Source organism: Acipenser ruthenus, chromosome 2 (assembly GCF_902713425.1).
Source record: "Acipenser ruthenus chromosome 2, fAciRut3.2 maternal haplotype, whole genome shotgun sequence".
Taxonomy (NCBI): domain Eukaryota; kingdom Metazoa; phylum Chordata; class Actinopteri; order Acipenseriformes; family Acipenseridae; genus Acipenser; species Acipenser ruthenus.
This window is the reverse complement of record NC_081190.1, coordinates 102,565,930-102,592,650: the sequence shown is the minus strand read 5'-3', so window position 1 is coordinate 102,592,650 and position 26,721 is coordinate 102,565,930. Positions and strand designations below refer to the sequence as shown.

The window sequence follows — 26,721 nt, the reverse complement described above, 5'->3', positions numbered from 1 at the left end:
CACAAATATGGAGTCAAGCTCCATTTTTCATTCTGTACTACAGAATTATCGTTTCTGGACAGCCAGCTGGTAAGTCTGTGTTGTTAATGGTCACAGGGAGTTGGCTGAATGTTTGTCAAGTTCCCAGCATTCTGTAAAGTCCAGTAGACTGCTGGTATTAGAAATGCTATGTCGCAGATAAGGACTCCATTGTGACATACCAGTTGAGAGCTTGTTCATCTTGTGACTCTTTAGGACTGTGTGGAATGCAGATTTGGAAACAGGAAATTGATAATGTGTTGCACAGAGTTGTTGTCGGCCAATTCACCTTAAAAGTGAAGAGCTGATCCAATTTATATCTCCACAGACAAATTCCCGTCTTTACCATAGAAAAATGGCAATCAACCACAATCCCTTTAAAAGGTATGTTTTTGTAAATCTACTGCTGCCTCTTCTTCAGCAGCTCAAATATCATAAACAGCTTGATACAGATGTTTAGTGTTATGGATCTGTTATCTAATGTGGCGGCCATGTTGTGACTTCAAAGGACTCTGAGAAATTGTGTTCACATTTGATACATAATTGCATTTTACAATTATACTGGACAGTCATATTTGCTGGGCTATATTATCAGTACACAACACGCTAAATGTGTCATTGATCGTCTGCTGGATAGACAAAGACCACTTTGAGATACTGTCTTCAGATGTAGTATATACAGGTAGTGGACAAAAAAATGGAAACACCAATGTAAAGTCACTTAATAGGGTGTTGGGCCACTATGGTATCCCGCTCTGTGGAGTTCTCGGCGGACCGTTTTTGATGAAACTGGCTGCTCGCGCCCCGGTTGAAATTTGCAGTCAATTGGTCTGCAGTTGCTCACCTGTTTTGCCTTGCACTTCGAATTAATGCACGGATATCACGATCCTGGAGTATGCGCTTCCGCCCACTGTTGCCCTTTGCTGATGATGTCTTTCCCTCGGAGTTGCATGCTGACATCACCTTAGACAACGTTGCTCGTGAAACATCAGCAAGTTGAGCTGTCTTGGTCACTGAAGCTCCTGCCAAACGCGCCCCAACAATCACCTCTCTTTCAAAGTCACTGAGGTCTCCTCTTGCAGACATGCTAGCAACCAGGCAACCAGGCCTGTCCAGCATTTTTATACATGGCCCTATGCATGCTGGGATGTTATTTTCTTAATTAACTACTAACACTACTTTCAATATACAGTAATCCGTCGCGTATCCGCCCTACCCGTTTACCCACCATGATCAATCGCTTCAGCAACGTTAGTTTATTATTGAACAGAGAAGATTAGTTCAGAGATTGTAGGTCCACCAGAGTTTTTGTACACTGTGTTGTATGTGCTCCGTGCGCAACCATTGCTGGAAGTGTCACGTGAGCTGTTCAGTGTGTTGACTTGATCTGTAAATAAATCCTGTTCTCCTGCGGGGGGCGTATCAACTTCAACCTCCGTCTCGCTCTCCTGCCTGTCACTCAGCAGCGAATGCCACAAGCATTAATACCCTGCATCTTTCTGAACAAGGGATTTAAGGGAGTTCCCTTATAAAAGCTGAATCTCAAAACAATAATTGTGTGAATATAATGTACCGCCGTCCCTTTTCTTTGCAGCGCCAGCAATAAAGTCGCTGACAAGGTGAGTGTCTTTTATTTATTAACCACAAACAACTGTAGCTGGCTTCCAGTCTCACACTGTAGGCAGGTACTGTTTCTCACTCAAACTGTCAAACACTTTTTTAACGGCTCCTCCTCCACCATTCACACACGGAGCCGTGCAATCTAACTAACCCCATTCACTCCCTGCTGTGCATACACAGTCGCATGCATACCAGTTTAATAATACACACAACGCGTACAACACATAACAACCACAGCAGTGGGTCTTCTGAGCCCCCAGTTGTCCGGGTCACTACAATAATAATTGTTACAGCTGTGTATAATGTTATTTAAAACAGGATTCATTTATCCGCCTTTTTACATATCCGCCCTTACTCTGGTCCCACGGCAGGCGGATATGCGACGAATTACTCTACCTGGTGTCCCTCATTTACCCAGTTGTTTCCATTTTTTTGTCCACTACCTGTAGCTGTATTGTGTGATTTTATTAAAGTAAACTTTCATTATATAATTGATCAGAAACCTTTGGCCTTAACTTGACCTCAACCTAATATGGTAACAAGTATCATTACCTGCTAATTGACTGGTAAGTGTCCAAAAGACAATTGGCGACAAGTTCTGAGTCAGGGGCGTGTAACAGTTATCTACAGGTAATGAAGGCTGAAGAAGATATTATCATAACTATAAACTGACAAAATAGTGTGACATGTAGGTCATATTTTTTTTTTGAAAGTGTGTTTCAAGATAAGGACCACTTCTACTCAGGACCAGGTTGGCTGAGACAACCAGTCAGGTTTATAATTGGTGTCACGTGGTTTTTCCATTTCCAGATGGTACTCCTTGATATATTACTCTCAAATTCAGCTCACAGCTGCACTATATGATTCGCTTGGTCAATGTTGATTATGGAAATCCACATTTTACTGTAAGTTCTTGGTGCAGCCGAAACCCCTGGTGTTTGCTAATTGAGATGTCTAAAGCGGTATGTATAGATATAATTGCTCTTCAGCTCTGTATGCAGGCCAGTGAGTGCTGTCTCTCCTTCATTCAAACAGCATTGTAATAGAAATGATGAGCCTGCTAAATTATTAAAAACATGTCCAAGCTGCCAGCCTGCCTGCCCAGGCACACCGTGACCAACAATGAACTGCGGTGGCAGATAAGCAACTCTTTATCTGGAGGGCTTTATCACACTGGCTTTAGTGGAAGAGAGAGAACAGGCAATGTTCTGTGAAAGAAAGGCGTTCGTTTAGACTGCACTACCACAAAACGTTTCGAAATATACCCCAGATCTCATTCTTCTTTTCTTACTTATTCAGAACAGTGTTTGTGTTTAATTATGTTTAAAGAATGAATCGGTGTAACTGTATGGTGTATTTATTCATGTAATTCAACCTATTCTTGTCATCTTTATTTGGTGAAAGTTGAAGGGCAACGGCTTTACATTCTGTCAGCAGAGTTTGTTTTGTAATTGCATGTTCCTAAATGCTGAGTTACCTTATCAGCCACACTATTGAATGTGTATTATTGAAAGTTCTTGTGATTCTTGAAGCTGTACACGTATGAATTAGTTTTAGTGACACTGTATCCTGCATACTGTATGTGTGACTATCGGTTCTTGTATGCTGTGGATACTCGCTGATCTATGATGATTTTGCAGTTTTTGGTTCTTGTCTTGACCTGCAGTCAACATCTAGTTGTCTCAGAGGGCCACAGAACACCATAAAATCTAAATCTATCTATCTATCTATCTATCTATCTATCTATCTATCTATGTAGCAAATTTCCTTGTGTACTGCATTCCTAATTTATATCCTAATTCTGGATTCAAAATGATGTGGTGGTCACAGCTTGTACAGTAAAAACCCTGAACATGGTTGTCAAGATCAAAATAACACTCTGAGAGGAAAAGGCTCTTTCAAAGATATGAGTAATACATGTCAAAAAGTGATTTGCTTCTTTTTCATACAATTTCAACAATTTGAAAGAGCTCTTGGGATGAGCTTATGCCCCCCCCCCCCACCTTCTTTTTATTAGAATATAAAATGGTAGCTCCTCTCTCCAACCTGTTTTGAATTGTGTGCTCACGTTGCAAAAAGCCCTTGATTTGCTACGGAACAGATTAATGCTATAATGAGTGAATGAATGAATGAATGCTTGAGTTCAGAGAAGGGATTCAACAGTTGCCTCAAGGAACAGTAAGATCAAGTTGGGCTGGGTTGAGTTGGGTGCAGAAGATTTAATTGACTGAGAACAGGGGCTGTATCGTAATTTAATTTGATTATTATTTTGCAAAGGAGAGACGAATGTTGCATTGTAATAAAGTGTCCGGATGTCATCATTAACTTCACAACGTTTTGAAAAACGCTTTTAAACTTCATAAACTGTGAAGAGGTTTAATTTGCTGTGTGATGTTCTCTATAATCCAGTCTGTACTTGGCTTAATAATGTAAAAATAGCTTGTTAGGCAGACGGTTACATAAATACCTTATGTGCACCAAGCTTCCAATTTTCAAACAAGTTCTTTCTGGGTGAATTTTGGTTTTAAATAATTAAGAAGTGAAATGTTAACTTCAGCCATTAATTTATTCCACTGATTTTTCTATTATTGTCTCTCTGTATTTATTATTTTTGTCTCTTGTAAACATTTCACAGGTAAAAATGAGACGCCCAATGTGTACAAACTGAACAAATACTTCAGTATGTGGGGTTAAAAAAATGTAAACAAAACTTTATTTCTCATCATTGTTAACATTATTTTATATATTTATATATTCCTGTCTTGTTTTTACCCCTGTCTAGCTCATCTCAGATTTTCCCATTGCCTTACTGTATGAGGGAATTGCTGCAGTAATCATTGTTGCACAAATCTGTTCCTGTTGCTTCCCTGCAGTACTGCTTCACTTTATGCCATACATTGTTGCCCCTGCCATGCCCTGTTGTGTGGAATATGCCTTCCTTGCACTGCAGGGTCAGATGAGCAGACAAAACCAGAAATGCAAGTTTCGCACCCCTATCACTTCTGATTGGCTAGTTGTGGAAGAAGCTAATCTTCTATTGGTCACAAAGAAACCCAGAAATGACTGCCTGAGAGCTTCTGGCAACGCACAGACTAATCTTTTAAACTTAAGATATTACCGGTATTCACGTTTTTTGTAAATTAGCAAGTAAGTGATACTGCTTTAATACATGAACCTGGCATTTAAATGCACTATTCTAGTAAAGTTACAAATATATATATATATATATATATATATATATATATATATATATATATATATATATATATATATATATATATATATATATATATATATATATATATATATAATATAGCGTTGTTGAGAGACGGCAGGGAGGGGGTTAAAACCTCCCTGCAAAGAAAGAAAAACATGTGAGAATGCACCGTATTGATTGCTTTATTGTTTCATTTAATTTGCTTATTGTTTAGTTTAATTGTTTTATTGTTAATTATTATCCGCACCTGGGCGTTATTAAAAATTAGGTCCAGGTGCGGGAGTTTAAAAGGAGAGCAAGCAGTCTGCTCGATGCTGCTGAGTAGAAAGGAGGCAGAAGAGGTGCTCTGTCTCCGAGTAGCCAGAGAAAAAAGTAAGTGCGGTGTCAAACCAGTGTGTTTAAGTTTGTGGTGTCAGGTAAACGGCTTAGCCGTCCTGCAAGTTAGTCAGGGAATAACCTGTATAGTTAGCGCTCCAAGAGGAGCTAGGTGTTTATTTTGTATTTTGTTTTATTTTGTCTTTATTAAAAATATAGCGCAACCGCGCAAGAAAATCCATTTCTGTGTGCTGGGTCGTATTTTTAAAGGGGCACGAACCCGTGTGAGTGGCAATCGTGTTACAATATATATATATATATATATATATATATATATATATATATATATATATAACACCATAGTCACTAAGGTATTAGCAGATTTAATTTTTTTTTTTTTTGGTGTAATCTTAAACTAACAGGAGCTAGTTATAATAAACATTTTTTATAATGCATGTACTTGTTGGGATGTTTAAAGAAACTTGAAGTTTACGGTTTAGAAGCATTTCAAGACAAACTTTCCCTGGCAAAAAAACGTATTGTATTTGAATAACTCCCAAGAACTGCTTTATGATAGATGTACTCTTAGGACTGTATTCCGATCACAGCACAAATGCGAGTGCAAGTGCGAACAACGCTTGCCTCCGATTCTTCGGCGCATAAATGGAGCGAAGATGTAAAAAATAAACACTGCGCTGAAATGGTTTTCTGAAGACATGTCTTGCGCCTTTATAGCGCGCCTGCCCCATTGCCAGAGGTCAGCATAAATTTCGGGGTATGGTATAGTTAACATGTTCGCCAAAGCAATACTGATGACAGCGCAATGGAGTCCCAAATAAACAACTGAGCACTGCATTAAGACGCGCTGAAACCAGGTTTATTTAGTGGCGCAATCAGGAACTTTAACAATTGAACACACTATAAAAAGCAAAGTAGTCCTAAGCAGCAACTGCATGCGTTTGGCCTGACATAGAAAGAGGAAATCAAAGAAAGAAAAGTAAAAGAACCCAAGATGAAAAAAACCACAAAATGTAAGAAACTAACAATATTATTTGTAAATTAATAATAAACAAATATATGAATTAAAAAAAAAAAAAGAATCCTCTTTTGCAGATACAATGGAGTACTACATTTATTTTCGAGGACTGTAGCAATTTATTTTCATGGCTATTATTACAAGTGATATTTACGTACAGTATATGGAGAGCAGCATAACAAGAGTGCTGCTTAAAAACATAAGAAAGTTTACAAACGAGAGGAGGCCATTCAGCCCATCTTGCTCATTTGGTTGTTAGTAGCTTATTGATCCCAGAATCTCATCAAGCAGCTTCTGAAGGATCCCAGGGTGTCAGCTTCAATAACATTACTGGGGAGTTGGTTCCAGACTCTCACAATTCTCTGTGTAAAAAAGTGCCTCCTATTTTCTGTTCTGAATGCCCCTTGATCTAATCTCCATTTGTGACCCCTGATCCTTGTTTCTTTTTTCAGGTCGAAAAAGTCCCCTGGGTCGACATTGTCGATACCTTTTAGAATTTTGAATGCTTGAATCAGATCACCGCGCAGTCTTCTTTGTTCAAGACTGAACAGATTCAATTCTTTGAGCCTGTCTGCATATGACATGCCTTTCAAACCCGGGATAATTCTGGTAGCTCTTCTTTGCACTCTTTCTAAAGCAGCAATAGCCTTTTTGTAACGAGGTGACCAGAACTGAACACAATATTCTAGATGAGGTCTTACTAATGCATTGTAAAGTTTTAACATTACTTCCCTTGATTTAAATTCACACTTTTCACTATATATACGAGCATTTTGTTGGCCTTTTTATAGCTTCCCAACATTATCTAGATGAAGACATTTCTGAGTCAACATAAACTCCTAGGTCTTTTTCATAGATTCCTTCTTCAATTTCAGTATCTCCCATGTGATATTTATAATGCACATTTGTATTGCCTGCGTGCAGTACCTTACACTTTTCTCTATTAAATGTAATTTGCCATGTGGCTGCCCAGTTCTGAATGATGTCTAGATCATTTTGAATGACCTTTGCTGCTGCAACAGTGTTTGCCACTCCTATTTTTGTGTCGTCTGCAAATTTAACAAGTTTGCTTACTCTACCAGAATCTAAATCATTAATGTAGATTAGGAATAGCAGAGGACCTAATACTGATCACGGGTACACCACTGGTTACCTTGCTCAATGTTGAGGTTTCTCCTCTAATCAGTACTTTCTGTTTTCTACATGTTAACCACTCCCTAATACTTCTGTATCTGTGTGTCTGTCCTTCCTTTCCCTGGTTGTTGCTAGTGTGTGCGTGCGTGTATCATGTGCAAATGTAACGAGTTAACTGCTGTGTAAACTTGACACAAGGTATTTTCTTTGTTTCCATGATTTGAAATAAGTCACTACTATCGGCAGACCTTAAACAAGATATCGGTTTGGTTGCCTGATAATGTATAAGCTTAACTAGTCTGAAACATTAGAATGAATTAGAAAATGGATTGGCGATTTCCTTTAACCTGATTGGTCAAGACGAGGGCTTAAATCTCTGATAAAGGACTTCAAATGTTATCTTTCAGAGTGTTTAATCACTGCTCCAAATCAATCCACCCGAAAATACATATTTTTATTTATTTATCTATTCATTCTTTAACCAGGAGGTTAACCCATTGAGACCGAAGCCTCTTTTACAAGAGTGTCCTGGCAAGATGACCACAGAGCAGGCAGCAGTAAATACAACATGCATTTTACAAACCCAAAACCAGATAAGTGTCTACAAGGCATACATCAGGGATTCACATAAAACACAACTTTGAAAATAATAAAAACATCAACAACATTCAATGAGGCATCAGAAACATTTACAAAATTGTTAATTTGTGATATCTACCCTTTAATACGTTTATCTGGTAAATTGAGGCACAATCATATCTTTAATATTTTTGTCCAACCGATTCCATTCCATAGGCACACTGTAGCTGAAGACTGTTTGACCAACACAAGACCTTCTCCTTGTTACTTGATAATTAAGTGTAAGGCTAGATCTTAAATTATACTTGGCTATATTTGCCTGTAGCATCAAACCTAGATACCCTGGTGAGAAGCCTATTACATTTTTACACACCAATAGTATCCAGTGAAGTTGTCTTCTGTAATCTAATGAAACCCACTTTAAGGATGTAAGTAATTGACAGTGATGAGTCTGAGGATGACACCCTAATACAAATCTGGCTGCTTTATTCACTATATCAGATTTTCGAATTTGGATCCAAAGAACATTACAGTACCTTAGTTTGTTTTGTATTAAACAGTGGCTTTAAGTTCCAGAATCGGTGTTGTTCAATATTAAATGCCTCTTGAAGTTGTTCTGCTACATCTGTGCCAGAGCGTACAAACGCATAAAGCACTGTGTCATCTGCGTAAAGATGACAATGAACTCCAATCCTCTGACAGACTTTATCAATATACAATGAGAATAATGTTGGGCCCAAAATTGAGCCCTGCGGTACACTTTTTTTCAGTCTAAAATTAAAGAGAATTTACCCCCTCCCTTTACTTGTTGTTTCCTATCATTGAAGTAACCACAGAACCAATATACAGCTTTATGAGATTGCCCCAGTTCCCCCCAGTCTCTCACAGTAAATACAGTATTCGTGTATTTTACCTTTTGCCTGCTTGTTGAAAGAAAGTCTCCGTTCTTGTAGTGCACATGCCCTCTGAATGCTGTCTGTCAATGTAAAATATTCTGTTTCCTCGATGTCCTATCTAGCTATTTAAATTTAGTATAGCAAATAAAGTTTAAAAAAATACAGTAACCACAATAAAATAGCAACTAGTCTCCGGTTTGAATGACTAGTTGAAGTCAAACAACTGCACGCAGTCTGATTTAGTTTCATTAACTATTTAAGCATATCACAGTAACAGCACAGGCACGTTGCATCTCTTCTAAAGCCAGGAGAAGGAGGCTTTGACTTTATGAACACACACTATGAACAAGTAACTGAACAAACAGCACGATCAGGATTAGCACATACTGCAGTTAACCTAGATTATTTTTAATTACTAAAACGTTATATTTTATTTATTTCGTTAATAAAAGTTAGGACCTAATGGTATCTTAAATACTGAAATGTACACAAATACACGAACATGCACTCAAATCCAAATAAAAAAAATAATGTTAGCTGTACTTTTACTCTTTGCATGTTTTACAAACAGTCTATAAACAGTACAAACGGGGTGGGGGGGTTATATTGAAACTCTAGTACATTACAAGCTCAGAGGAAACGTGATGTGGCACTTCATGTAGTAATGTCAATGCCATGAAAAAATGCACCTTGTATAATTATTATAAATAATAAATGATTGCCCTTATGTGCCTCTACCTGTTCTTTTAATATAGTGCTCTCCTGTGTCGTGAAGCGTAGTTTACGTATTCTCTGCCACTTGCTGTTCTGGCTTGCGCAGGTTGTTCTTGCTCTGTGCTACTCCTGCTCAACATGATCGTAACTTCTACGTTCAAAACGGAGCCTTGCGGTGACGCAAGCGCATTTTGTCTCTTGAAGGGATTGTTTCCTGGCCCTGATTGGATAGCAGATTCTCCAACCTACTCAGCATTGATTGGCTGGGCGCTGTCACTGCGCCACTAAACGCGCTTGCGCTGGGTTTTTAATTTCATCAGAATCACACATTTGGAGAAGCCACTCCCTGCGGGCCAGACGCAATTGACTTTAATCATTGTGCTTGCGATTTGCACTCATTTCATCAGAACAGGGCCCTTATTGTGTTACTTGCATTTCCAAACTGCATTGAAAGGAACATTTCCTAAAGTATGTTATACAGTGTTGAGGTGAGGTCGGGTCACAGGGAACCTTTTGTGTATCTTGAAGAATTTAGTGAACCAGTCAAGCTACAAGGCTAGATCTGCCCCTGTTAATCATTAATTGATTGATTTGTGTTCACTGTTAAATAAAACCAAAATCCTTTTGGGGAAAGTTGATTTTTTTCAGAATGACAAGTAGATTTTTGTAGCATTTTGTCCCTTGGAAAACAAGTTTTTTTTTCAAAAATTGCACATCCCTGAACTATATTATGAAGTATGCATGCAGTACTGTTCATGTTTTACAGATGAAGTCTCACTGTTTGCAAGAAACCTGGTTTTCATGCTGGAGCAGTTTGTCTCTTTTTTTCAGTTGTTAATTTAATCTTTTTGAAATTTATTTAATAATAACAAATATATATATAAAATCTTCTATGTTGTATCGATCTGAAATAAGTGTTGGTGCTCTCAACCACGTTTCTTGTGGACTACGGTATTGTGCTTTAACTCCATTTTCTGGAACCAAAACAAGTGCCAGTTCACTGCTGCGGTGGAATGCTAACTAGTTAGGCTTTCTCTTTCAAGTTCTCCATTTTGAAAGGTCGCAGCCTTGCACAGCTTTGTGGATAAGAGGAAATCATAGACTATGGGCAGTACTCAGAAACAACACTTCAGGGTTTATGCTCACTTAAGTGTGCCAAGTTAATCGATTACAACAGTGCTTGTAGCAGACACAGCTGTAGTGAAAACTGTTTAATCCTGTTACTGAAACAGTCTTGGACATTGTAAAAAAAAAAGTTGGGAAGAAATGGCATTAGAAGCTATTTGTGCATTTAAATTCCACAAAACTATGTATGTGAGCATTCTGTGCTCGGCTGCATTCTTGAGTCAGAGAATAAAAAAGAAACCAATAGTATCATGGCTAAAAGAGAGTGAGGAGGAGTACTGTAGTGCCGTGGAATCCCTGTTTCTCAAGACAGTGTAGAGAAGTCCATGGCAACCGGGGGCCCTCTGCTAGGGAGGGAGGGAGGGAGGGAAAGAGATTTGTAACCCATCCCCTAGTTTAGGTGACTGAACAAACTGGAGAAGCAATCCAGATTCTGGAGCTACCTGGCAGTAGCATCAGCCATTTCTTTATAATAACTGGAAGCTGAAAACAGTATTTATCTTTCACCCATATTTACTTCTGATTATCATTTCCATAATTTATTAAACAATAAATTCAACAGAATTTGTTTCAGGATTACCTCACTGGCTTTTGCACACATATAATCTGGTGTAATAATTGTAAAATAAAAATGTATTCTTGCTTTTAATGATACTGAAGGACCCAATGTAGAGACGCAATACTTTACTGTACGTTTCTTTTGATTGGGATCGGTGGACTGACAAGCAGGTGGGCACACAGACTTGTGTTGAATTTATGTTGCTTGTGTATATTGATAGCTCAAACCTACAGTTGTCTGAAGAAGTAATGTATTTGTGTGTACCACTTAAAATCAAGGTTTTATTGTGCTAAACTGTAATCAAATTCAGTGACTGTATTGTTAAATCCAAAGTTAAGAGGTAAAATCACACGTTTTATTGTTTTAAAATTGTCGATTCATGTATTTAATGATGGTTTTTACTTGGTGTGGAAGGGTGTTGGGCAATTCACTGACACACACGGGAGACAGGAGTTTTATTTGCAACACAGTTTTATTATTTTCTTTTGGTTTTATTTTCTTTAGCTCGCAGAGGGTGCTGTTGTCTGTGGCCTGAATACCGACAACAGTAGTCAGGTCCACAGTAATACCAATACAGGTACTGGCAGGCGCACTCACAGGTGCTCAAAAATAATTTATGAAAACCAAATGAGAAACAAAAAAGGGAAAATAAAACTACAAAAGTGCTGCTTACGCAGTGCCCCCACTGCCGCTAAGCCGGTCAGTACGGGCCTCCGACCTACGCTCAGCTATTTTCTATACACTGAGGTGGCCAGAGTTCCTTGTATAACTACACATGTCCCCTCAGGTACGTAATTATTTATTTTACTTTTTAGTTTATTTTAAGGCAGGCTGTCTCCCTCAGCCGTGCTTGCCTGGTCTTTGTTTACACTGACGTCTTCCGCCAGCGTCCCTGGGTATCCTCTCTCCAGCCAACCGAATGCATAACCAAGTGCAGTACTTATGGGCTGAGCAATCCCCCAAGGCCCGCCTCTCAGCCACTCAGAGAGAGGGAAAGCCACCACACCCACTTCCCCATCTCTCTGTGTCATCGCCATGACTGACAGACGGATCTTACGAGGCTGCTGCCCTCTTCCTGCAGAACCACGCATGCACCAGATAGTCAGCACAGACACCCCCCCCCCCCCCCCCCCCCATTACACTTGTCTATACCCATAAAAAAAGAAAAACTAAACAAAATGCTTGTACTTTTACACAACAAATGAAGACAGAACAGTTCGGGCCTTTGGGTTACTAAAGCCCCTTTCACACTTGTCAGCTCTACCTGGTGTCATGTGGGTCGGCTACGTAATTTCACCTTGTTTTTTGAAGAAGCAGGGTCTACCTGGGTGACAGAAGCAAGTATGCAATGCCTCTGAAGTAGTTTGTTACAGACGCTTCCATCCAAGCTTCTCTGGATTGAATCGTCGGCCCAAATGTTGATTTAGTGCAAATGTTTCTTCATCCCTGCTGCAGTCTGGCTCATGTTGTGTCTCAATCAACAAAAATATGGCTAAACAGAATAAACAGACATTTTCCTTACGTAAGTGAAACCTTAGTTCGCTTATGAACACCCATCGTGCATTGTGTCTCTCTCGACCCGGGTCAAAGGTCATTGGTGTAGGTACTGTAAGCATTTTATACCTACTGAGCTATTCTCTCTTGATATTTGACCACAGTAGCTAAAGTGCCCTGGATTTAAACTCCATTAAACCGCAAGCATGTAGTTGTTGGTTTATGTTTCGTATCCATAGTTATTAATAGTACACATTAAACAGTATACATTTAATATATAATGTATAAGAAGGTTGTCGGCTTTTAAACTCAAGTTGAAAATATAATCTCTTTAGACGTTTCAGGTAAATTATTAGAAGCATAACAAAAAACCATTAGGTGTTGCAACTAGTAAGAGTCATGCCTGTAACCTTGACAACATAAAGACTTTGGGGTAAAACTTGTAGGGAATGTAAAGAAAAATATGGGAAAACGATAACAGTAAACAGCAAGAAATTTAAAAAGTGAGTAATTGAAGACCCTGTGCCTCTGCTTCTTAACATGTAGTATGCTTGCAAAACCAGATGAGCTGAACTGTTCTGTACTGTATTCGTATGGGATACATTTATTGCAGTATGTGTGCTCTTCCATTTACACCAATATTCAGTTTTATCCTTTAAATTGTATGGCTAAATATGCATTCATTGCGAGCTATGAATTACACAAACATAGACAAGCTTAATATAAATATGCATTAAAACAGCACTGCTAATCAATTAAAACGATCATCTGTTTGCATTATAGCATCCCCTAAACTCTGGATGCTCTTTGTTCATTTATGAATTCACTCACTTCTCAAACAACTTTTTTCGTCTTTTTCATACTGTGACCAATTGCTGAGTTTCACTGCAGGTACTGTATGAAAGGTGTCCCCTAGAAATAAATATAAGAAGGCGCTCTCAACACATAATGTAGAGCTTTTATTTAACATCATGTTGTAAGGAAAGAAACTACAAAATGGTATTGCAAAAGTCTACCGGCAGACATAATAGCAGTACAGTATTTTCATGCTAGATTTCGAAATGTCAGTTTTTTTAATATGTACATTTTAAACTACAAAGCGGGGTGTAATTCTTTTTTTTTTTTTTTTTTACATTTATTTGTATTAATTTTCCAATTTTCTCCCAATTTTGGAATGTCCAATTATTATTCAGCCTGGCTCACCGCTGCAACCCCCGCACAGACGAGCACTCGCGTCCTCCGAAACGCCCGCCATGCAGTCATATTCAGAACATACAGCATGGGAGGACCACAGAGTACTGAACTGCGTACAGGCCGGCCTGCAGGTGCCCAGCCAGCCACAGGGGTTGCTGGTGTGCGGTGAGCCAAGGACTCCCCAGCCGACCTAACCCCTACCCCGCGTGGGCAGCGCTTGGCCAATTGTGCGCCGCCCTCTGGGAACTCCTGCCTTTACCGGATGCACCACTCAGGAGCCCCCATGTAATTCAATGTTAACAAAACATTATTCAGCAGTTTTCATTTGACTTCATGATGCAAATTTTGCTGATTCTATAGGGTGATGCAAAGACTCTTGACCAGAGCTGTAGAAATGTTTACAAAAGTGTTTAAATACTTCATAAGTTTGAGGGTTTCCATAGAAACTGAATACATGACCACAGTATAGTAAAAGGTTGTAGTAATAAAAAGAAAGCCATGGAGAATTAAGAAAATCCGATACATTATTTTACAAGCGGTAAGGTGCTAATACCAGGTGCAGTTCCTTGTTTTATTTCATTTCTCTTTCAGCTGTGATACTTCTCAGTCCATGTTTGCATCGTGTTTTGTACCCATGAAATAAGGGTCTCTGGTCTTGTACAAGTTTCCATTGCAACAGTGCTCAAATATAACCAAATATAGCTCAAGGAGAAGAGCCTTTACTGTAACACACACCCAACTTAATGTGATGTGCTACAATGAACCATAGGAGGGGAAAACACTCTGTCCATTTAGAGTTGATACAGTGCTTATAATAATATTGTGCGAAAAGAAAACGAGCCAGTTTATAAAAGGTAATCTTCCTGCTTTCAGAATTATAGAATACAAAAACTGCTTGTTGGATAGGTCAGCCATCTCTTCTAGAAGACAAAATATTAAGTAAAGCCAGTTTACTGCCACATTTGTATCAAATGGTTGTAAGTCTAAAAAGGAATACAGTATTTTGATTTTAAGGGGTTTGTAGATATAAGGAAAGTAGCTGTTTTTAGGTTGTAATCTAAAAATTGTAATCGTAGGATATTGGTTCTGTGCTGTTTCTACTAAATTCTCCAAGTGTTTAGCTTCTGATTTATTTAATTGCCACATTTACATGTCTGGGTCATTCAGCTAAATATGCAATGTTTTTCCTATCTTTCTCGTTTTGTTTTTGCTGTAATTTTAATGGTCATAAAACCAAGACATTTTTGGGTAGCATGAATTAATTTGTCTTGATATTTTTGTTCGCGAACAAGCATTCATTGTGCCTCATTTTTACCTGTGGAGTGAGTCGCCAATGGGTTATGCAACACTTAATTTCTAATGAGTCAATGAGTCTCTTTATTTAGGTCTCAGTACTCCTTCTTAGGGTTGTAAAGCAGTACCCTCTTGTGAGATTGCATTTTACAATCATTGACATTTTTTTTATTGTTTTAAATTCTTCTTGTTTTATGTTCTTTTTTTTTAATATCATTATGCAAGTCTAATTTAACATTCCCTTTGGCAACCTAGTATGTGAAAAAGATTACATACGGTACAGACTTGTTGGAGAGTCGATTTGGGTAAATGTTTGCTTCTAGGCTATCAGTATCCAGTTTCCTGCTGACTGGAAACACATTAGAAATCACTGTGTGGGAGGAAATATTCATTGTTATGGTGGAGAAAAAGGCAGATGGAGAATACATTGAAGCTGATACTGTATGTCAATGCCCCTGTTTACACAGCAGCAGGTAGTGCCCGCAATATTTATAAACAGATTTAAAAAGGTGACTGGTGGGTGGAGTGAGTCTCCGTTCTGAACAGCGGCCGTCTACTGTAGTTGTTGTTGTTTTGTATCATACAAAGCTTGCTGTTGGTTAAACAGCCATTAGGACACTCTTATGCGGGTTGTCGTGATTTCTCTGAAGCCGGTGGGGAGAAGGACAGGAGTTTGAGGGGACAATGGTCCATAAGCGGAAGATGTATGGCAGCTGCGAGAAAAGTGAAGTGTAAAGTGGTCCTCCTATCCCCCGGGAGTTCTTCAGTTGTCTCGGGCTGCAGTGTGTGATGTCCATAATGCTGTATGAACCCCATCTGTTCAGTATTACGCTCTCAGTTGCCAGGCTACCTGCTCTTTGCCGTCACACTTCACTGACTAGGCTCAGCCTTAGACACATTATCCATGAGGAAGAGGGCGAAAAAAATTATAACATTGGTCATGATTAAGCCATCTGCTGGGAAAAGGTCAGGAATAGTGATGGCACAGAAGAACAATGTCGCCACCTTCTGACAGAAAGACGTCCTTACATCCGTGTTGAGGAGGTCAGAACAGACGTTTCCTACGTGTTACAAAAGAGGTTCTCTTACTTAGACCTGGCTTTCATCAAGGAAGCTGGCAATTCAGAGATTCTGTCAGTGTATTGTGTGTACTCTTCTAGCATTTTCTTTTATAGTGACATTAGTGTATATATTCGTTTGGGACAGAGACCTGTCATAAGTAAATATGGAGGATGTCTTTACTTATCATTTATGTATGAAAAGTCTGTATACAACATACTAACCTGGTACCAAACAAAATAAAAAGCTCAGAATAACATGTACAATATAGAATACACAGCAGTGGGTTGTTGATGCTGACCTGCAAGTACAGATGGTTAATGGTGGGTATTCACAATCTGTTAAGGCTCTACCTGATTTTTGCTTGGTAAGGCCATCCAGAAATGTTTGACTCTGCAGCAATTCTGAGTGCAACCATTTAAGGGCAAAATACTTTTCTTGGACCTTCTGTAGAGTTGCTATGAATGAGCTGCATTACTGAGAGGTGAAAATAAAAAAGTTTAGCTTCTCAATCTGTCTGCTCACATTCCAGTAGCTAGGCTGAGGGTCCTGGTGCTGAAAGTTTGTTGCCATAGCGACAATTTTACACCTCTCAGAGCAGGCCCTAATTACAGAGATCTGCTTTGGAAAGAATAAGATAATTCAACGCCTCTCTTTTCTTTCTTTTTTTTGTGTGTGGAAAAAGCATTACCTGACTTGACTAAGAATCCTCCAGTGAGATTTGGGGCATCACAATCGACAGTACATCTTCTCAACAGCAAAAAAAAAACAGTGGATTACCAAATTCACCTGTTTTTAAATTACCAAGTATCCAATATACTGTACAAGTATGTTTCTGGTCTTGTGGCATTTATGGAGTTATTAAAAGTGACATATACTTTGGTAATACAATTTAGAAAATAAAACACCCAAAATCCAATTGTGTTATTTTATTTAAAAACAACTGTCATAGACATTTTCCATGAATAGCAAATTTAATTAAATTAGGCTGTGTTAAAGGTAATTTAGTATACATCTATGTTTTATTAAACTTTCCAGCAATAGTGTTGAATATGGGAAGACTAGAGAACCAGGTTTCAAAGCATGTGTTCTTTTTCCATAATTTCTTTTCAAACCTGTTGTTAACCTGGGTGTAAGAAAATTTACATCCCAGGTTAAACAAAATACTCTACTGGGCCATAGCTAATCATTTGTTGATTTATTCATAATGCATCATCTTCCTTCTTGGTAACAGAATCTCTTGCAGGCAAGTTTTAACAAAAGAAACATTCTCTAAAATATAATAACGTACAGAAAGTTAATGGTTTCAGCATGATTTTGTTTTTCCTCAGCTAAACGATTGAAATTACTATAGCCTGATCTCATTCCCTCTTTCTCTCTTGTGATTGTAGGATCAGAATGTAGTTGGCATCTCGCGGCAGGCTGGTTGCGTGCAGCCTAGTCTACCAGGCCCTGGGAGTGTGGCCTCAGTGCCCAGCACCAACCCGGGGGCACCTGGTTACCTAGGCAACCAGCAGCAGGCAGCCATGATGAAGCAGATGATAATGGAGCAGGAGAAGCAGAGAGTCCAGTTACACTTGATGGAACAGCAAAAGCAGCAGCAGCTTCTTAGGGAACAAAGGCAACAGCAGCAACATCAGCTGCTTGCAGAACAGGTACAATGCGTTTCTCAATGAGTGGATGGGACACCACAAAATGAAATGTTTGGTAGATTTAGCTATCAATGCCCTACATCTTGTCAGTTGTGTCGTTACATTTACTATACAGGTCTCAAATGTGTACTTTTGAAAGAAACCCATGTTATAGCAAATCATTTAATTTTAGAAACAGGATATCTCTTGCTACACTAGAGAAATTAAATCACTGTTTGAAAGCCTTGCTTTTTTGGTGACCTTGCACTTCCTTAATCATTTCACCTGGTGAGTCATGGTGTCCCCACACTTTCAATGGCTTCATTCTCGTCATTATCCAGCCAGCCGCTTCACCTATTGACCTGAGATGCTCTGCAGCCAGTAGATTGCTTTGACCCCAAGACACTGCTGAGGTGAAATGACCCAGGAAGTGAAACAGTAACACAGTTCATAAAAATAAGGCTAGCAAGCAGAACTTTCTTTAACCTGTTTAGTAACAGATACAGACGTGCTCAAATTTGTTGGTACCCCGCCACAAAAAACGAAGAATGCACAATTTTCTCTGAAATAACTTGAAACTGACAAAAGTAATTGGCATCCACCATTGTTTATTCCATATTTAATAGAAATCAGACTTTGCTTTTGATTTTTTATTCACCATAATATTGTAAATAAGAAAACAAATGAAAATGGCATGGACAAAAATGATGGGACCGCTAACCTAATATTTTGTTGCACAACCTTTAGAGGCAATCACTGCAATCAAATGTTTTCTGTAGCTCTCAATGAGACTTCTGCACCTGTTAACAGGTAGTTTGGCCCACTCTTCCTGAGCAAACTGCTCCAGCTGTCTCAGGTTTGATGGGTGCCTTCTCCAGACTGCAAGTTTCAGCTCTTTCCATAGATGTTCGATAGGATTCAGATCAGGACTCATAGAAGGCCACTTCAGAATAGTCCAATGTTTTGTTCTTCTCCATTCTTGGGTGCTTTTAGCTGTGTGTTTTGGGTCATTATCCTGTTGGAGGACCCATGACCTGCGACTGAGACAGAGCTTTCTGACACTGGGCAGTACGTTTCGCTCCAGAATGCCTTGATAGTCTTGATTTCATTGTGCCCTGCACAGATTCAAGGCACCCTGTGCCAGGCGCAGCAAAGCAGCCCCAAAACATAACCGAGCCTCCTCCATGTTTCACTGTAGGTATGGTGTTCTTTTCTTTGAAAGCTTCATTTTTTCGTCTGTGAACATAGAGCTGATGTGACTTGCCAAAAAGCTCCAGTTTTGACTCATCTGTCCAAAGGACATTCTCCCAGAAGGATTGTGGCTTGCCAATATGCATTTTAGCAAATTCCAGTCTGGCTTTTTTATGTTTTTCTTTCAAAAGTGGAGTCCTCCTGGGTCTTCTTCCATGGAGCCCACTTTCACTCAAAAAGCGACGGATGGTGCAATGAGTAACCGATGTACCTGCACCTTGGAGTTCAGCTTGTATCTCTTTGGCAGTTATCCTTGGTTCTTTTTCTACCATTCGCACTATCCTTCTGTTCACTCTGGGGTCGATTTACCTCTTGCGGCTGCGACCAGGGAGGTTGGCTACAGTTCCATGGACCTTAAACTTCTTAATAATATTTGCAACTGTTGTCACAGGAACATCAAGCTGCTTGGAGATGGTCTTGTAGCCTTTACCATGCTTGTCTATTATTTTCTTTCTGATCTCCTAGGACAACTCTCTCCTTTGCTTTCTCTGGTCCATGTTCAGTGTGGTGCACACAATGATACCAAACAGCACAGTGACTACTTTTCTCCATTTAAATAGGCTGAATGACTGATTACAAGATTGGAGACATGTGTGATACTAATTAAAGAAACTAATTAGTTTGAAATATCACTATAATCCAATTATTTATTATCTTTTCTAAGGGGTACCAACAAATGTGTCCAGGCCATTTTAGAATATCTTTGTAGAATAAGCAATAATTCATCTCTTTTCACAGTTTCTTTGCTTTATTCTATGACATACCAAAGGCATGCAAGTATACACGATAAAATAGCTTTTAATTTCATCACTTTTCAGGAGGAATGAAGCATTATTTCAATGAGCTGTAAGGGTACCAACAAATTTGAGCACGTCTGTATTATGTTTTAAAATGAAAATGCATGTTTGCTACAGCATGCACATTTGATGCCAATATTGCGACTGTAAGTGCTCAACGGGGAAGATTTGTGAATAAATTGAACCACTTCCAATGGAACAGCCATCAAAATGGAGACAAACTTCTATTATTGTGTAATGTTTTGTTTTTCCTCTGTGTACACAAAAGAAATATAGATTTAGAAGGTCCATACAGAGTTAAAGATAGTTAAGAGCAATGACAAATCAACTACGTATACTTTGTGTACGTGCAATCAACTTCCTCTCTATGTGTCATCAAGCAAATTACAGTAATCCGTCACGTATCCGCCCGTCACATATCCACCACGATCAACCTCTTCAGCAACGTTACTTTATTATTGAACAGAGAAGATTAGTTCAGAGAATGTAGATCCCACCAAAGTTTTTGTACACTGTTGTAAGTGATACGTGCGCTACCATTGCTGGTAGTGTCACGTGAGCTGTTCAGTGTGTTGATTTTGTAAATAAATAGTGTTCACCTGCAGGGCGTATCAATTTCAACCTCCGTCTCGATCTCCTGCCTGTCACTCAGTAGCGAATTCACATACCCACACGGCAGATGGTTACTCTGTCACAAAATACCCTGTATCTTTCTAAACAAGGGATTTAGGGGAGCTCCCTAATAAAAGCTGAATCTCAAAACAATAATTGTGTGAAATATTGTAATTGTTACAGTGGTGTATAATGGTATTTAAAACAGTATTAATGACTTTTTACATATCCGCCCTGACTCTGGTCCCACTGCAGTCAGATATGCAACGGATTACTATATACATGGTTTACTATATACACTACTTTTTACTCTGTAGAGACATTTAATATATAAAGTGCCTTATGGTCGGCACCTGTTTTTGGAAAAAGCTACTAAAGAGTTGATCGCAGGTACATTTTTTTTTTACAATTTCATTGTGCAGAATTATTTTTTATATAAATAAAATCAACCAATATAATTGCATTTTCTCTGTGGCAGCTGCTATATGATCGTTACCTTTATTAAAAATGTGCACGGGTTAATCTACCAATTATTATTATTATTTTTTTTTTTTTTAATTAACTAATGCCCATAAATTAACCAATCAAAAATGTTTAATAGAGTGACAGCCCTAAGATAGATCTATATATATATATAGTGTGTGTGTGTGTGTGTGTGTCGGGTCACATGGGGTTGTTGATATTACAGCAGCTCTCTTCAAAAAGGGGTAAATCACTGGTAGATATCCATATGCCACTAGAATTCTGAAAAAAATTAAACGGTAGCCATATTTGAATTTACAATAAAGATGACCGACGAGATTTATGTCAATTTATGTCAAACCAAACTGTAGATGAGATTTTGGATGAGTCTGAATCGGACACCAGCACGAATTCAAGTGATGGGGGGAAAAAAAGTAAGTACTACTACTAGTCGGCATCTTGAACTTACTGAAGTGCAGCTTCTGGACATAGAAAAAGAAAAGGAAGAAAAAATAAACAAAAGACCACTGCCTGGGCATCGGGTGTCCCATTTGACTGGCTAAAACAAAAATGGTTACATATTGATTACATAGTAATTCCTCTGCCTGGTCCAAATAATTTGCTAGGGGAGTTTTATGTCACTGTCCGTAGCTCAGAGGGACGGGAGTATTCAGTCTCAAGCTATGTGACCCTACGAGCTGGTCTTAACCGTTTTAAACAGTACAGCCATAAACCGCAATGTGAATTTGATAAGTGACCAAGTATTTAAAAATGCAAACAGCATCTTTGTCGCCACTGTGAAGCGGTACCGCAAATCTGGCATCGATACCTCCTGTCACTACCTCTGGATCACAAAGGACGATTTAAAAAAATTAAAAACCTGTCTAGCACTGTCACCTGACACTGCCACAGGTCTTGTGAGTGAGGTTTGGTTTGATGTGTAACTAAATATGGCCAGACAAATAAGGCAAAGAAGGTCTGCGTGATTTAAAAGCAGACTTGTTTGTGCTGTGCCATGATGAAAACGGCCAGGAATATTTCACTTTCAAATCTAATGAACAAACCAAGAATCACAAGAATTATAATGAATCAAATAAAGAAAAGCTCAGAGATTTCATGTACTCCAACCCCGTACAAAGTTTGAAAAAATACATTAGTAAAATCCCTGAAGCCAGTGCCCCAAGTTTTTATTTACATCCTAGACGTCAAGAACAAACTTACCTAGCAGTGTGGTATTCAAGGGAGCCCATGGGAATACATTATCTGTCCACCATGATGCCAAAACTAAGAAAACTAGCACTAGGTCCACAGCGGTGCACCTCCTTAGCGAAGCAGAGCTTGAAACACAGCAAATAATGTCTGTCACTGGTCACAGGTGTGAGGGAAGCCTTAAAAACTACTGGGCACCGTCATCAAGTGATCACAAACAGTGGCGCCACACTCTGCCCTGCACTTCCTCAGACAACGATAAGGACAGCAATGATCAAACACCATGTTGCTCGAAATAGGTTGCTGCAGCTCCACCTGCTGTTCAGAATGAAAATCTAAAAAAAGGGCCTGTAAATCTTCAAAACTGCAATTTCAATGTCAATGTTCTATTTTTAACATCTATAAATAGTGCTTCTTGTTTTTATTCAGTTCAGTTGTTCAGGATCTACGGCATTCAGGTCATGTTGCTAGGTAGAAACACAAAACCACTATTCTAATTAAAAGTTTTAATTTCTTACTCTCAATATCCTTAGTCATTTTGAATGTTAAACGCAAGTTTTCAGACTCTTGACTGACCTCTTCTCAATTGTCACAGCTATATTGCTTCACTTAGTGTTAACGCAATAGCTGTCAGTCTCTATGAATTTCCTTATTCCCACCCTCCCAAGCCATTGATTTTGTCAACATTCAAACTGAACCCATCCCTGGGATCCGTACCAAACAGCTATTGGTTAGCAAGCCGAGTAGTAAACAATGCAATGCAATGCTATAATAATGCAGGTGACTTTGAGACTGAATAAAGTAGGACAATAAGAAAAAAAAGAAAATGCTACTCAACAGGTTTGAAATTGCTCGTTGTTGAATTTGCCAAAATACATGTTATTTGCAATGCTGAGAAAACAGTACTTGACTAGAGACGAAACAAAGACAAACTTAAAATGGCCAAAGAAAAACGAGCTGGTAGGAGGAAAGTGTTTATGGCCTGATGTAGAAAACATTTTGTTTGAATGGAGTACTTTGAATGACTGTAATGCATACTTTTAACTTGTTCTACATGTCAGCGCAGCGCAGTGGTACACTTGTAAAGTATGTGTGGTTCTGATTAACAAAACAAAATGAATGCATTTGAACAGCTGGAAATTGAATGCAATTGTACTGCACCGTAAGCAACACTAAAATGTTTTTTTTTTTACTGGTTATTAGATGGTGTGCTGTTTAGTTTATTGTTTTGTTTTTTTTAATTGATGAAGCAGCACTGTTTAAGACTTTTCTTTTAAATTGGAATTAATACAATTAATTTGTAAAAGCCAGTGCAGCGGGAACTATTGTCTAAGTATGGTTTAGGAAAGAAATGTTCAGTAAAGCAAAGAAGATATGTTTTGAACTTGTTTGGGTACTTGATAAGCTAAAATAAAGTACCGGTAGTTTTAATACAGATGTGATGTGCGATGTATAACTTGATTTTACACTCTGTTAATTAATACTTTTTAAAGTTTGAAAAATGAATAGTCTCTATCAGTTTAACAAAAAACAACACTGTAAAATTATTAATGGAATAAAATGTTGCAAACAAAGGTTATTTCATAACTAAACCTGTGTATCTTTCTTTATTTATCGGTGTTGAGCATGTAGGAAAAACATAAATTGTAAAAAAAAGTATTTTAAACACAAAAAAAGGTGTTTCCTAAAATTGAAGTCTCAGAAAGGGGGGAGCAACTTTTATGCCTGTGCGTTAAGTGTGTATAGAGAGGTAAATCAGAACAGATTTATTCTTGATATAAGGACATAAACATTGTGAATGCAAAAAAAAATGTATTGGAAAACTTAACACAGTATGACTGGAAGGTTTATCAAACCATACAGTTACAACTGCTGGGCATTAAACACAATTAAAAGCCCCCAACAAACAACACATCACCAACTAAATAAACCTATTCCTAAACCCCAGCTGTGTACACGTCCTTGCTTTCAATTTATAAATGGGAAACATTTCCTATCAGTTGTAGCTGATAAAATTGTGAGGGTCGTTCACTAAGATAGTTTGTTGAATATTTCGATGCCAAATAAATTTTTGGTGGTTTTATTTTTTTCCAGCAGTTACAACAGCAACATTTACCAAGACAGCTTCCCCAGCAGCAGAGAAACCCCTATCCAGTCCAGCAGGTTAACCAGTTTCAAGGTAAGATCTGAATTGAATTGGTACAGATCCACAGCGGTGCTCTAGTGTCTTTTACGAAGCACAATGACTGTAGCAGCACTGTAATCTATGTTTGACTCGTATATAAATGATAGCACCACCAAAGTGTACTGTCAATAATGAATGTTTCAAAATCCCTTTATGGCTTAGACGCTGTATTTTTTTTTTTTTTTTTAATTCAGGTATAAGTTGCATCACTTGATCAGTAGTTCACTCTAGATTAAGAATAGTAAAAGACCAGTATGCCATTCCTGGTAACAAATTCCCTTCCCTCAACTTTTTATTGAACAAGAGAGGAAGAAAGAAGAAATTTCAAGTGTCAGTATACTTTTAGTTTTGGATAGTTTCACATCCTTAAATCGGTAGCTTGTTTTTCCAGAGATACAGAAGACTGCCTAAACAGATTAATTACTGTGTTAACAACCCATTATATTGTATTCCTTAGGGCATGTTGCAGCACAGCACAATGCATCTGTATATCAATATCATTCATGTGTGTGGTACCTCTGCGATCTAAAGACCAACAACATTTGTTTTGCAATTCATGAGCTGTCAAATGTTTCTGTTTTCCAGGCACGCCACAGGAGATTGCAAGGAACCAGGCTCTGCAGAATATTCGGAATGCCCGGATACTTCAGCATCAGCAGCAGCAACAGCAGCAGCAGAGCCAGGGCATGCTCCAGATGGCCTCAGTCCACAACTCTGGAACGATGTCGACGGCCGCTGGACAGGCCGAGATGAGCATGGCGTACAGTAACGCACCGAGTGGACAACAGGGCATGTACGGCATCAACCCTGCAATGAACCAAATGTTGCAGCACCCAAACCAAAGCAACATGAACATGGCCCACATCCCTTCCCAGGGCCAGAGACAACCCAGTGCAGGACAAGGAGTAGTTGGGGGCTACGGCCAAAGCATGTTGATAAACTCTGCCATGTCCCAACAACAGCAGCAGCAAATGAAGGGACCGCCAGTTGGCCAAGCCATCCCTAAGGCCCAAGCTCAAAGACTTCAAATGATGGGAGGTGCTGTCCAGGGGGCACAGGGCTGGCAGCAGCAGGGTATGCCAGGACGGACTAGTGTGGAAATGATGACCTTTAACAACAGCTCGGCTTATGCCATGCAGCCTGGTCAGCCCCGCGTGACCAAGCAACACTTTCCTCAAGGAATGAGCCAGTCTATTGTGGACCCTACGGGAAATATTAGAACCATGAACCCTGCTATGGGGGGGCAGATGATGCCACACATGTCTGGACAACCAAGGACCAACCAGTCAAGGCCAATGGTCATGGCTGGAATGAACCAGGGTGTTCCGAACATGAATGCTTTTAGTCAGGGACCTGGCCAGCAAATCGGAGGTGGTGGTGTTTCTTACTTACAAAGCAGTCAGCCTCAAGGCTACCAGCGGACTGCGAGTCAGGACTTGTCTTTCAGTTACAGCCAGTCGGCAGGCGGGGGCTCATTCCCTAGTTTAGCGGACGGGGTAGACCTGGTGGACTCGTTAATGAAAGGAAGCTCGACGGATGAGTGGATAGATGAAATTTTGGGAAACCAATAGTGAAAGGAGAGACATAGAAGTTTACATGGACTATAAGTTTAAAAAAAAGAAAAACTGTGGAACCTTTTGTTTTATTGAGAACGTTGATGAGCTGAAAAAAAAAACACACACACAGTCCAGAAAGTGTCACCTCTGTGCAAGCTGGTTAAGAGTAGTAGTAAAGCTGAAACTGTACAGTTCTGTAGGAGTGCGTGATTTTATTTTAATCATTTTTTTTTTTTTTTTTTTTTAAGCAGTCCATAGCTCAATACTTGTCATCCAGAGTAGTACTGAAAAATAGAAAGATTATTTTGCTCCCCCAATGTTTCTTTTGCAGTCTGTTCCTTTGCATTGTGCATTCTGTTTTAGAAATGTAATCCAGTGTTTTTTGGAAGTGGTACCAAAATGTAAAAAATATATTTTTTTTAATAAGCTAATTTGACTCCCCAAACAGACACAAGATTTTAGTCAGATGGTGTGCTGTACAGTACTTCATAGCCAGCGATATTCATTGTAATATTCATAAGCTGTGTATAACTTTCCACTGAATTTTCTTTAGTTCCATTTTTTCTGAAATGAAAAGTTCAGTTTGAATGGCTTGCATTTTTTCTGCAGTTTTTGGGAGTTAAAGTCTTCTATACTGTGAAAAACAAAGCAATCGTCTGTCTTTGTGTAGAAACTAGGCCGATGCCGTAGACGTGGATTGTTGCAAGGGAACCAGTGAGTGAGGAAACTACTGGGCCAAGTTGCTGCTTTATACTGTGAGCAAAC

At 38.9% G+C, this 26,721-nt stretch overlaps 1 protein-coding gene across 2 annotated transcripts in view; it reads left to right on the top strand.

The window, feature by feature from the left end:
• LOC117408761 (mastermind-like protein 3) overlaps positions 1-26,203 on the top strand; it is a 157,431-nt gene extending 131,228 nt beyond the window's left edge. Inside the window, exons 3-5 of one of the 2 annotated variants that reach the window (XM_059004895.1) lie at positions 17,645-17,908; positions 24,313-24,394; positions 24,986-26,203. In XM_059004895.1, coding sequence (XP_058860878.1) covers positions 17,645-17,908; positions 24,313-24,394; positions 24,986-25,971 — 1,332 coding nt within the window. In that variant the 3' untranslated portion in view covers positions 25,972-26,203. Of the gene's footprint in view, positions 1-17,644; positions 17,909-24,309; positions 24,395-24,985 lie in introns of both variants that reach the window. The other variant, XM_034014041.3, reaches the window with a different exon arrangement.
• The last annotated feature ends 518 nt before the right edge of the window (positions 26,204-26,721 follow it).